The 14,134-nt window shown below is 41.4% G+C and overlaps 1 protein-coding gene across 1 annotated transcript in view; it reads left to right on the top strand.

Moving 5' to 3' along the window:
* The first annotated feature begins 4,402 nt into the window (after window positions 1-4,402).
* LOC108793132 (anoctamin-3-like) overlaps window positions 4,403-14,134 on the top strand; it is a 165,083-nt gene continuing 155,351 nt past the window's right edge. The window contains exon 1 of the mRNA XM_018564088.1: window positions 4,403-4,556. Within this exon, the coding sequence (XP_018419590.1) occupies window positions 4,403-4,556 (154 nt within the window). The remainder of the gene's footprint in view (window positions 4,557-14,134) is intronic.

Genomic DNA, 14,134 nt, shown 5'->3' on the forward strand with positions numbered 1-14,134 from the left:
CTGGTAAGAATTGGGAGGGGACTCCACACTGTTTTTTTTTATTTTACCGTTCAACAACACAAGTTCATTCCGAATGACGTTCAGATTTGTTATTTCTTTCATTCAGAAATTTGGATGCATACGAATGTCCAGATTTTCAAAAATTCATACAAATTTTAATTCAGAAGGAAACTAATCGCACATGTCTAATTCACAGCCTATACTCAGGAAAGTTGCGTAAAGCTTGAGAAAGTGCTTAGAATTTGTACTTTGTCATTTAGACAACTTCAAAACATGACCACTTGGAGTCGCTCTTCATCACTCTAAAACAGTTTCATTGCAAGCGTGTCCATAATGCCTTTTTTTTTACATACAATATGATTTCATGTTTTTTCAGTTACTTAGTCGGAGCACAAGAGCAATGAAGATGTGCAAAGTACAGCAGCCCATGGCAACCAGGACCGAAAATACTGGTCAGCTGCTACGGTAAGTTGCACATTGCCTTCATATATGTACATAATGCCAGGAAAAAGTCTGTATTTTCTTTATAAATGTATGTGTTAGCATTTGTATCCCAGTACACGTGTCAATAATGGGGACTGTATTACGTTTTTTTTGTTTTTCTTTCTGTTATGATCTGAACTAAAAAATAAAATAAAATATATTAAAAATTTTCTTTTTTTATTAGCCAATTAAACATAAAATATTGTATTTTATGTAGTCTGCTCTCCAGCCAGTATATGGAGATGTTTTCCCCTCTCTTTTTACATGCTTTCCAGTCTCCCCTTACTACCTGATGTAAAGTGCCTGACGTTTAAAGAGCTCAACTACTCAAGCTTTAAGTTACACACCAAGGTGAATGAGTCAGAGAGGTGAATCATTTTGTCAGATTTTTTGTCAGAAAGGGCAAGCCACAAGGCAGGCAGGCAGTGTGGTGGGCATATTTTGTAATGTACTAAACATTTATTTGTAAAATAACAAGTATATACCTTGTAGCAGAGCGCCCAAGAAGGAGCCTGGGAAAGTCCTGTTCAGAGTTTATAGGTCTTCCAGGTTCCTTTCCTAAACATTTAGGAATTGCTGATCTGGGCTCCAGTGCAGGGTTTACTCCTCACACTACTGGCAATTTAATGTCACCTGGGACCTGTAGTCAGAGCTCTTGGCCTGGGGATCAGACAAGTCCTGTCTGAGAGAGCTAAAAGGTTGGTGAAAACTAGCAAACGTATGTGGAGACTGACAAGCAGTAGGCCTGCTCAGCCTATTAGTTAGGACCTATATTTTTTGTGCATGAAGTTAGTGCCGGGGTACAGGTAGGTTTTATTTTTGTTAGTTTCTTGTGAACCACTGTACAGTACCTGTGAATACTCTTGTAAATATCACCAATAAACACTGCACTGTTTGCCACTACTGGAATCTGTGCCCAAGAGACTGCTTATTTCCAGGGGGCTTATGTACCGGCTACCGATCACCAGATCACAAACTAATATAAAAACAAGGAAAATAAAACAAGTGACGGGATGCTAAGCAGCCGCACACCGATGATGTCACTCAGTAAAATCAACCTCATGGAACTCCAACTGTGCCGCACAGTCCCAATTCTGGTATGCCCCATGCTAATGCATTTCACAATACATGGACTTCGCCATAGAGATAGTAGCACATGTAGGGTAAAATGTGTTAAAGTGGGACGGACCAGAGGTGTGACTGTGTGGTTTGGCTGGAGTTCAATAAAGTTGATTTTTTTTTTCAGTGACATCATCGGTGTGTGGCTGCTTAGAATCCTGGGATTTTGTACCTTGGAGCGTTGGCATGCTCTTCAGTGGGCACCTCATGTCTCTCTGGGCATGATGGCTGGACGCTGAGAGGGAGCATGGTTTTTCACAGTTTGGTGATAAAGAAAAAAACATATAAAGCACTGGTTTACAAACCTGTAAAAATGACTGAAGACTGAGTTGAAATCCTAACAGAGACATTATCTACATTATTCATGCACACTCTTTCCAATGACGCATGCCACAACACACAGAAGTGCACTACCTTGTGCTTTGGTGTGCTATAACACATGTGCATCAGAGGTGCATTGGCATGTCATTGAAAAGGAATGCTATCACAACATGCATTACTGTTGTGCATTGCATTACTCTAACAAACAGGTAATATGTGTTAGAGTAATGCAATGTAACTAATACATGTAAGTAGGCCCAAAACGTTTACAATATGACTAAGGGCATGTTCATCCAAAAGATGACAGCATTTGTTGCTTTATCTTTTTTTAATAAGGTGCACTGGTGATCTTTGTCTGTAGTGAGGACATTAGACTGCAAGCTTCTTGAGGAGCTAAAGGAACCATATGTTTTACGCAACCTGAGTAGAGTTTGGTAAATGTACCAAGAGTGGCAGTGGGTGGCTGCAAGGGCTCAGAGCAGCAGAGTTTGGCAAGCAGAGCAATCCAGCTCTGCTTGCCAAACCAGGAGCAGTGTGGAATGACAGATGAAGCATACTAGAAACAGGGCCATTAACCAGGAGCGACAAGTGGAGTGTACCAGGAACAGTGCCAGTGGCCAGGAGTGATGGGTGGGATGTACCAAAATCAGTGCCAGCAGCCAGGTGCGACATGTGGAACATATCTGGAACAGTCAGTGACCAGGAAGGGCAGGTGGAGCATACCTGGAGTAATGGCTACAGACTGCGTGGAACAGGTGGTGATGGAAGAAGCACAGGGGGGCATTAGGAAAAGAAGAGACACAAAAGAGGGCCAGGATTAAGAAATGTGTTCCAGATTGGCAACACACACACACACACAAATGTTGAATGGGCATCTGCCCATGGAGCATCAGCCCTTTAAGGATGCAGCACCCTAGGAGACTTGTCTTTGGCATGAGAAAGCTAAGTGACTATTACAAATAACTGATCATATGTTTCTCTGTCTTACTGGTTCATGTGTGCCTTTTAAGCCCACTATTGTGGCTTTATGGAATGCACAGAAATTCCTTAAAGGAGAACTATGAGGTGAGTGATTTTCACTCACCTCATAGTTCTAGCCGACCTGTGACAATGAGACTGTCACAGGTCGGCTCAGTAGATCGGGAGGTGAGCGAACATATACCGGCATTCGCTCACCTCTCGATCCGGTCACGGCTCTCTGCCGTGACAGGGGAGGGGCTGGATTCCCCCTTCCCGCTCCGATCCGCCAGCGCTGACTGGCGGAATGGACGGGGGAGGGGACGGGTACAGCTGGCTCTGCCTCTTGATAGGCAGAGCCAGCTGTCAGTCATGCAGCTGGGCGGATCCCGGCACAATTGTCGGGATCCGCTTCAGCTGCGGGGTCTCAGTATACCGCAAGCAGCTGCTCGCGGTATACTGCGGCGTCTCAGTATACAGCGAGCTGCAGCTCGCTGTATACTGAGCCTAGGGTGACGGGAGGACGCTAGTTTGTGTCCTCCCATTACCCTAAGGAGAATTATGGGGAAAATACTTAACCCCATAGTTCTCCTTTAAAGTGCTTTATGTGACATGTTAACATGAGTTGCAATAGGGCAGTACATTTTTTATGACCAAGCTTCCAATGCATTGCAACAAACCAAATACCCAAGATCCTTTCCCGGGAACACAGCGCACCATAACACATTGCAGTTGTCATGCTTTGGCCACAACTGCATGATGCGTTGGGATGCCATTCACAATGAATGGCAGCACATAACACACTGCACTGCAGCACGTTTTGCTGTGCGTCTAAATTAGCACTTTAAAATGACTTTTGTTGAGGGATGGAACAAGAAACTATCCTACAGATGACAAAAAGCTATTGAGTCTTTGTTTTAGAACTGAATTTCTAGTGTCTTATAGTTTATAGTAGTGTTTCTACTTGTGTATTGCTTTAAAGCAGCTTGTTATAATTTTGTGTTTCCTTTTAACTTGACCTTTCTAGCAAATGCATTTAGAAAAGAGGAAAAAAAAAACCACCAGCCAGTTTAGTAGCCTAGTGCAGAATACAGGAACTGCAGTAGAATCCCCTGTTAGGCTGAAGCATCTAAGTTTCAGAGTGGCAACACTTCGCCCCACCCAGCTGGTACATAAACTTGTCAGACATACGAACTCAGAACATGTTCCTAGATCTGAGGCCAGGCAGAAACCCTGCATTCCCTGTGACAGTATCCAGCACTTTCAAAGACGACTCCTTCAAGTCTGGGAGAGGAATAAATAATGTAAGCGTTGAGGTGTCTCCTCTTTTAGAAACTGTTTTAACACTTCCTTGTGGAACCACAAAGCCAGCTGATTCAAGCGCAGATAAAAAGTGCTTAAGAGTCAACTCTGAAATTAATACCCATGCCCATCTAAAACTTTTTCCAGTCTGTTTTTTTTTGCCTTCACAAGGTGATTTTCTTTTTCTTTTTAAAAAAAGAGACATTTTAGAATTTTAACAATGTCCATCGTGAGAGTTGAACTGGATAATCTTTCTTCCGAAGAAATGGAGTGTGACAATGGCATCAAATCCAATTTTATTGTGGCAAATACCAGTGAAGCAGATGTTGATTACTGTGAACCGGAAAATATGTCTTTGAGTCCTACTCTCCCTGGTAAGTCTCACTTTCCATTCTCGAGGTCTGTTCTTGTCACAACCTTGATCAAATAGCTTTGTAATGGCTGAAAGAAAATGTCTTTTAAATGTCAGCTGTTCTATAGTAAAATAGAGTTAGCAAGTTGTTTAATGCACACATTAAACGCAGGCAAAAGCTGAACTATACATATAATTTGCATTATTCTGGTAATATAGACTCCAGTGGATTGTATTGTTGTTTACAAATGCCATATTGTGTCATTTACATTTGTGTGTCATTAAATGTATTCTATATTAGCAATTTAAATTCCAATCTAAACCACAACTTTTCTATAGCTCGGCATGGCAGAACTGTTTAGATCGCTATATGTGACCCTTTTAAAGTGTATCTAAAGCCAAAACGTTTTTTTTGTTTTGTTTTTTTAGAATGGTCAGGGGCTATAGCACATACAAATAATACGAACAGCACTCTCGGATTGGGCCAAGGGAATAGGGTGCTGTAGTTCTACCTCGCCTGCAGCCCTAGGAGACAGGAGGAGTGCCTGCACTTGTGGAACAAAAAACAGACATGAGGGCGCAAGCCTAGAGGGACTATGAAACTTATTGAAACAAAGTGAGGGAAGCAAGAGGAGATGGATCACTTACTTTTAGGTGGGTCTTGGGACCGGATGGATGTGGAACAGTGAAGGAAATCGTGGAGTCCAACGTAGTGCAATAAGTGAAGGTTAGTGTGCTGCCTTGGGTGGCTCATCACGGGAAAATGAGAAGAGAGGGGTGGACAGGGGTGCAGGTGATGGCACACACAGTGTGTCCGTGTCCCCGCTGAAGCAATGTGAAGTGCCAGTGATGTGAGGACTAACGTCAGGCTGGGCTGCAGCTGCGAGTGGAGGAACTCAGGCTGTGAGATGGACGTGTCTAGGCCAGTGTCCATGCCGTGGTGATGATGTAGGATGGAGAATCGGCCGGGATGGTGGTGAATGGTGCCATCACCTGCACCCCTGTCCACCCCTCTCTTCTCATTTTCCCGTGATGAGCCACCCAAGGCAACACACTAACCTTCACTGATTGCACTACGTTGGACTCCACAATTTCCTTCACTGTTCCACATCCATCCGGTCCCAAGACCCACCTAAAAGTAAGTGATCCATCTCCTCTTGCTTCCCTCACTTTGTTTCAATAAGTTTCATAGTCCCTCTAGCCTTGCGCCCTCACGTCTGTTTTTTGTTCCAGGGGCTATAGCAGCCTTTTTCAACCTTTTGTTTACTCCGGGGGAACCCTTGGAATCATTTTTAGGTCCCGGGGAAACTCTGCTAAAACAAATTCATTGAGGTTTAGCGGGAAAAATGCCTCTTACATTGGTGGCCTGTGGGAAGATTCCACCCCCCCTTAAAGTGGTGATCATAATGCCACCTTTACAAAGAACTAAAAAGATCTCTGATATCATTCTGCTGGCTCTTCTAAGTGGCATCTAAAGAACTAAGCAGGAACCATCACATGGGAGGTAAATCAGCCACAGCACAAGGGACCCCTAGCAACCTATGGAGAAACCCCAGGGTTCCATTGAACCCTGGTTGGGTAAGACCCTATGTCTGTTTTTTATTACTCTAACTGTCTGAGTGCCAACTCAGCAGATTCACTAATCAGTTTGTCCTGGTGACCATTAACAGGGTAATAGATAGTTATAGAGAATACAAAATAGTGGAAACATCGGGCCAGTGACAGCTGTCTAAGGGTGATCTCCCCTTTATTTTAAAAGATTTGCTTTTACTTCCTGTTGTTTCACCAGCACAGGAAGTGAAATCTCCCCAACAGGATATGGACATGAAAAAAAAACACGATGTGTTACTATTGTCTACTCTAAAGGAGAAAAAAAGTTTTGATTCTCGATGCACTTATAGTTTTGTCTTGGTTTCTGGCTGCTAATATGCAGATTAGCTAATCTCCTAAATCAGAATCCCAGGGTAAGCTTTCATCTGCACCATGGGAATCTTTGGAAAATTTAAATGGCCCAGTACATTATAGAATATATACCGTATGTACGCCGGCTCAAGGAAATTGAAGACTCACAAAATGTACTATACGTCCATGTTATCCTTAAAGGTGCGCATAGGCTACATTATAGACGCACAGAATATGCTAACAAGTGTGGGTTGCTATGAAATATATGCCGCTTTAATGTCTTAATGAATGTTAGTTAAAGGGTGAGCACACTTTTTTTTAAATTCCCACACAGTATGTACATTTTAAATGGCTAACTGTGGTTAGCTGATCAATGAGAATCTCTGGGACATTGGCCCAGAAGAAAGAAGGCTCAGAAGATATTCTCATTCATCATTGCTGTCATGTAGTTTCGCTAACCAATGACCACAAGCTGTTGTGTGGATGATGATCCGGTGCTGTGAAAGAAGTTTCCACATGTCTAGACTGTTTTACCGGCTGGCATGGGAGATGATATTCACATGACTGGGGGAGTGAGGAAGGTGTTGACAGTTAGTTCACCTTTTAATTTTTGAAAAGGTGAACTTACCCTTTAAGTCTTGGTGTGCCTAAAATAAAAATATATTTTTTTATGTTTTTGTGTCTATCTAACTTCTGCTAACCTTCTTAAATGCACATACCACATAGGAATAAAACTGCATCAAATGCACACAGTTATCAATAAAGAAGAGTGTATGAAACCTAATCTGTTAAAACCCTAAAGCTGGCCATAAACCAATCGATTATCTGCAGATCTTATTGGATGCAGGCATTGTTCAAGTATTTTGAGATCCAGCAGGGCTGAGTAGCAAGATACTGAAGCATGGTCAAGATTCCTCCATCCACACAGTTTAGTGTAGATGGGGGAATCTGTTGCACTTTTTCTATTTGACCATAGAAAATCTGCAGATAATCTATAGGTGTATGGCCAACTTAAGTTAACTGCATGTGGGGTATGGTACTGTTGTTGCACCCATCTTTTTGTGCGTGTGCAGAAGTTCAAGAATTAGCTGGCATACAAGACTGCATACTTCAATGCTTGCAATAGAGATTTCAGTTATAAATACTTGTACGTATGCTGACAGTTTAATGTACATGATATTTTTAACATGCTGTATGGTGAATTTCATTGCTTAGGAAGCCTTTTTGTTTCTTTATTTTAAAGCACAACTCTGGGCAAATCAATTCTTAACCTGTGCAGTAGGGCTTCCCCCACACATTTTGTCTAGGGAGCTAGAAATAAATATTACCGGAACCATAATGCCGGCTTGCTCCTAGACTGGTCCATTAAGCCTTGCTCTCCCTCCACAGCAGCAGTCTAAACTCATTTTAGTCATGGTGTGAAGGTTGTGTTTTTAGCTCCCTAGACAAAACGAGCACCTAACCCTTGCAGTGCGGAGGTAGCCCCACTGCATGGGTTCAGAATTTATTTGCCCAGGGTTCTGTTTTAATATGTGTTTATTAAGAATGTTGACATGCACATGCTATAATGCACCTTGCAAGACAGAAGGCAGCACTATTGGATGATTAATGTGCATGGCAATTTAGGGCTGCACCATATGCATTGAATGATCAGTTGTATGATCAGCTAGGTTCACAGATTGCACTGGCTTTATATGCAATCATCTGCATGTGTATGAAGGCCCATGATATAAAGGAGAACTATGGGGTTAGGGCTTTTCCCCATAGTTCTCTTTAGGGTCACAAGAGGACACAAACTAGCATCCTCCCGTGACCCAAAGCTCAGTATACTGAGCCGCTGCAGCCGGGACGGTTCCCGACAATATTGTCGGGGTCCACCCAGCTGTGCCCTCCCCGTCCATTTCAGGGGAGGATCGGACAGGGGAGGGGGGGAATCCCTGCAGGGAGCCGTGAGTGACAGTCACAGCTCTCTGCAGGGATAGATCGAGAAGTAAGCGAGCGACTGTATGTGCTCGCTCACTTCCCGATCTACTGAGCAGACCTGTGACAGTTTCTTTGTCACATGTCGGCTCAGATTATGAGGCTGAGTGAAAATCACTCACCTCATAATTCTCCTTTAAGCACACCTTAATGATTTATATCTGCCCTTGTTCATTTTTTTTAGTAAATCCACTCCAGTGCCTAGGCAGCCCTTTGCAGCCCAGCCATTATTATAGGAGCTTAGGGGAGTTGATATTTTAAAATGCAATGGGTACATAACCATGCCTATGCACCAAGGAAACCAAATCATTGGGATCAGAATTCATCTAGCTGATCTGATCTGACTGTAGTTAAAGGAAAGGCATTGTATCAGCTGCTATAAGTTTTGGACACTGTAACGTTTTTTGGTGTTACTATATAAAATAAGCCGATGTATAGTGTGTATATATATGTATAACAATGCTGTTCTCTTGGGAAGCCACTAGAAGAAAAGTGCCAAGTCAGCTGATTAGGGCCAGCTTTTTATACTCTTGCTTCAGCTCACTCTGCATCTGTTTTCTGAGTACCTTGGAATGTTTCATTCATCTTCCTGAAACCAATGTACTATCATGATGATTGCAACCTGTGTTCTTGTTTTCTAGCATTTATGTGTCATGTATTTACAATATTGTGAACATTTTTGTGGTATCCATAAATAACAGAACACTGTCACATAAAAGAATTCTGCAGCTCATTAAAAAAGGTTGAACAGCTATGCATTATTTTATTTAGCAGAAATAACAAATAATACATTAAATATTTATTTGTCAAACTATGTGCTAAACATTCTAATGGTTAGTGGCACGAGTTTAAATATGCCAAAAATAACATGTCCAAGATGGGCAGAACTACATTTAGCACAATTTGCATCTGTACTGGTTTCTGAACACAAAGTTGACATCTAATAAAACAACAACCCAGACATCTAAATTTTTAATGGGTGCATGTGGAAGGCAGTAGTGTATTTTGGTTTGGGGCCACCCTTGCAAGACAAAACTCAGACACCCCCAATCTGAATGTGCTCCACCCCTTCATTTTTAAGACTTCTTGCATAAACCTGTCAGTCGCTGGACACAGAACAACGCTGTTTCCAGCTTCTGGCATTTGTTTTTTCTAGAGATGCCACCAAAATTAACATTTGTTAAAACATTGGATTTAAACACTGTGCTGAGTTCTTCTTTAGTGTAGGCAGTTTATCGAGGGAAATGTATTATCCCTAATGATGAAGCTCCACATGTATGACAAGGTCACTAGAGGCTTTGGGTCAAGATCTTCATAAAAGAAGAACGGAATGCAACAGCAATTGTTAAGAGTCCAAGCAGAATATTTATTTCCTTATATAGTAAAATGTAATGCATTTCAGGGGCTTCCAAATGTCCGCTTCACTGGGACTTTAAAATTTGTTGAAGAAAAATGGAACAGGAAGACACTTAATGATAGAATAACTGAGTGTGAGGATTGTTCCATAAGGAAACAAAAACTGTTTGTGTGCCAAGTTTCCACAGTTGGTTGTGGTAACAACAAGAGCAATGATTGAAAAGTGCAGGGGTTCACAAATTAATGATAATAAGGCTCCACTTGAAAATATAAAAGATAATTTCAAATATTTTAAATACATTTACATGTTCATGAGATTCCTTTGAGTTGAGATTTGTGGTTGCAGCCCACACAATTTTGACAAGAAATAGTAGTTGTTGGAAAATATGTGCCCTTGGCAATATAATTCCCTTTTAATGGCATGTATAATAATATTAATTATTATTATTATTACATGTCATTATTATCTTTTTATTTTAATTGCGCTCTAATGTGCTTTTGAAACTATTATGCACTGTTTGATCAGCACACATCAGTAATATTATTATATTTCTAGTTTGCTTTCTTCATTGTATTGTACCGTGTATTGTATTAATTGTTTTAAAAGTGTAATCATGACAAATACAGTTTTCCTTGGTGTTGGCAGAATTGTGGAGGGAGGAAATTGGAGTTACGGCCTTTCCAAAAGACACATAACGTCATATATAATGTTCCAGGGCAGTGTTTTAGTTCTCCAATGATGGATTGATCCATAGTATTGTGATGGAGAATTATATTTAAGTGGATTAGGTGTGTTTCACACACCACCAAAGTTATTGGCTTACTGTACATATTAAATTCCATTTGTGTTATGAATAGAAAATTTACTGAGTTATTGATTTGCTGAGAGAACCATTATTTTTCTACTACGAACCATTATTTTTCTACTACATTACTGGCTAATATTTCTTTTAGGATAGGCATCCACATCACTGTATGGAATGTGATGGCATTTTAATTATTTAAAAATATTGGGTTGATTAAAGGTAAAGCTGGTCATAGATTTATAGCTATGATGAGCTAATGAGCTAAACCAATCTGCTCTAATCCTATCAGACCTGGCTTAGGCTGATTCACAGCTGGCGGATATGCATTGATTTCCATGGATTTAAAGCTGAAATGTAATCTGCGTATATTTTCCCTTAACTGGATCACCCCCCTTCCCTCCAAACCAGCAGGCTAATGACATTTCTGAATAAAACTTTTTTCTGACATACCTTATTTCAGATCTGGTGATAACACATCTGGTGATCACGTTGGAGGAGAGAGACCGGCAGTCTCCTAATGAACACCTCCTAATGCACACCAGGTATAATAATACTATTTCACATCCTCTTTTGTAACAGATGGATGTTGTAAATGGGAGGGAACTTTTACATTTTCTGCACCACCAGTAACCAAAAGGTTAATGCAACTAATAAGGATGTTTGTGCAATGTAATGCTTCTTCTACAAGCTTACTGGGACAGATAGTTGACTTGGCACTGCTGGGAGCAAAAGATATTCATTTTAGTAACTGGATCATGGAATTATTGGTTCAACAATGGGCTTTCCACATGGTCATTGATTAAAACACAACTAGAGACTCCACAGTGCAGTCTAAGCAAAAGCCAAATCCAGTTCCTATGTGATGCACACATTACATAAAGTAAACAAAAACACTTCCTTACCTTCCCTGAATGAGCCAAATCCTCCTCCTGCATCTCAAATGCTCCCCTTCCCAAACACTGCAGCTCACAGTGGTATGGTTTTAGTGGCACGGCTGTCTCTCCAGAAAGCAGTGGGCATGACTAGCTGCAGGCTTCTCAATCAGCAATGACAATACTATTAGCAATACCCTATGTATTGCTAAATTAATAAATAAGTGACACTAAAAATGCACTAAAATATCCTATGAACAAAAATGTATCTTATTTTTGTCTCACTCAGTTGTAGATCCTCAAATCATCTCTGAATTGGTGCTGACACTGTCCTTCCTTCTGGAGGGTGGCTTCTTTTGCTTCCCATGTTCTCTGTGTGTACTTTTGTTCCCCATGGTCCCTGTGTGTTGTAGAGTAGCTGCCGCTCCAAGCTCACTCCCGTGATAGACCACAATCTCAGTACAAATTAGCAAACTAAACCTGAGATTGTAGTCCATCCCGGGATCGAGCCTGGAGCGGTGGCTACTGATGATTTATATCCTTTGTGCATCACTGTGGTGTGCATAGCCTGTGCAGAGAGCAGAGCTGCGGGAAAGGCCCAACAGGCCCCACCCACTACAGGTTCTCTATAGAAAACTACAGGAGGGGGTGGAAAAAAGACCAGTCACCCTGCACACGGAAAGAGAGCAGCAGTGACTGGTCTTTATTAGGCTAGGGCGATCCACTACAATCGTACACAAAACCGCGCGGATTGCCGGGCGGTCACGGAATCACCCACCACAGCTGATCTCGCTGGCAGTGTCATTACTTTCTAATGGCAACCCAGTCACACCGGCCAGATCTCGCAGTTTCCCGCTGTGATTCGGCCAGTGCAATTGAACACGCACGTCATGTACCTTTTTTTAGTGATTGCGACATAGATGTAACCCCATTGAAATCACTGGGGCTGCGTGGCAACCGCTGTGTGCACCAGCACACGATCGCGCGGTCCCGGGACCAAGCCTTACAAGAAGCTCCTGCACAGAGGTAAAGTTTCACACTGGATTACTGCAAAGACATGGCAGAAATACACAAATCACATCACAAGTTTCATATCTAAATCTTCTGTCTGACATATAGCCAGGTGGATGTAATTTGCACGGCAGTAGCACCCCTAGATGGCGCTGATGTGTAGAGGATATTCCTATACTCATCAGCACCACCTAGGGGCACTACCGCCGTGCAAATGGCATCCACCTGGCTATACGTAGGGCGGAAGTTGTATACATGAAGCACCCATGAATCAACAAAGAGTACACACGTCTCTTGTATTTAGACAAAATCTGCTTATCTCGGAGTTCATGTGTTAGAAACATTTAGAAACATTCGAAAATAAAAATGGGAAAATATTTACTGGAAAATAAGGGAATCCCTGCCGGTGTAAATTACAAAACAAGAGAGCCCATGCCTATGCCTCTGTGAAGATTTAATTTGCACTTTTCTATTGTTCTAAGTATCCCTATGGGCCGGGCGATGACACATTGTCCAGCACAGCGGCTCAGTCTGCTGGTGCCTCGCGCTGTGGTTGTAGCCATGTAATAGAAGTTAGCCATGTGGGACTTGCACCTGCTTCTAGGATGGAAAAACTATATCCAGGCACATCCTGACATGCAAATATTGCCGTATATGCTCTGTGAACATCAAGATTTCCCAGTGGAGCCGTGCAATTTACACTCAGCTGAAACTTGTGAGGACAGCAGGAATAAAATAAACTGTGCCAAGGAGTTTTGTTCTGTAAACCAGCAATTTCAATATAAAGATTTCTGGATGATAAGAAAGCTTTTATTTTACAAAACACAGAAAAAAGAAGAAAGGAAAAACAAAGAGTAATACACAATAGAGAAGATTTACAAAGAACAATAAGGATCCGTGCTTGCAAAATATGCATAATTTCCTAATGTATGCACATCATTTATAAAAGCAAGATTCCAGAACAAATGTTCAATTCAAATCATCTACAATACAGGAGTTACACATTGGGGCTTATTTGCTAAAGGGAAATAGGTTGTTTAGTTTGCAAGGGAATAGCAACTTTAAAGGGAAGTCTTCCCTTAGTTTAGTGAATGAGGTGACTTCAGCCATCACCCAATCATGTGCAAGTAAAAAATATTTTATTTTTTATTTTTCCTTGCACATGATTGGGTATTCTTTGCAAAGTGAAATTTAACCACATTCACCAAGCTAAGGGAAACTTGATTTGCAATGTGCAAATTTCCTTGCAAACTAAACAGCCTATTTGCCTTTCGTAAATCAATCACATAGGGGTCTATTCACTAAGCTGCCATAGGCAGCCGAGTGAAAGACCGACCTGAGGTGAAGTGAGCCGAACACTGTTCGGCTATTCACTTCAGGTTTATACGGCTGATTTTAGCCAAATATCGGCTGAAATCAGCATTACATCCTGTGGCTTCAGGTCGGCCGAACATGCATAGAGTTATGAACATTTATAGACTTCACACCTGATGCATTTGTTTATTCACTGAATTCCTTTGAGTCACTGATTATTGTTTTTTGTATTGCTCATTGTTGTAGATTGTGCACATTTAGTTATTTGTTTTTCACATCTATACACTCACAGTGGGTATACATTCCAGTGCCTTGTAGCTGTTAGTTTACTTATTGGTGCAGTATGTGTATATATATAT

Source organism: Nanorana parkeri, unplaced genomic scaffold (assembly GCF_000935625.1).
Source record: "Nanorana parkeri isolate BGI_ZX_2015 unplaced genomic scaffold, ASM93562v1 scaffold724, whole genome shotgun sequence".
In the NCBI taxonomy this organism is placed as follows: Eukaryota; Metazoa; Chordata; class Amphibia; order Anura; family Dicroglossidae; genus Nanorana; species Nanorana parkeri.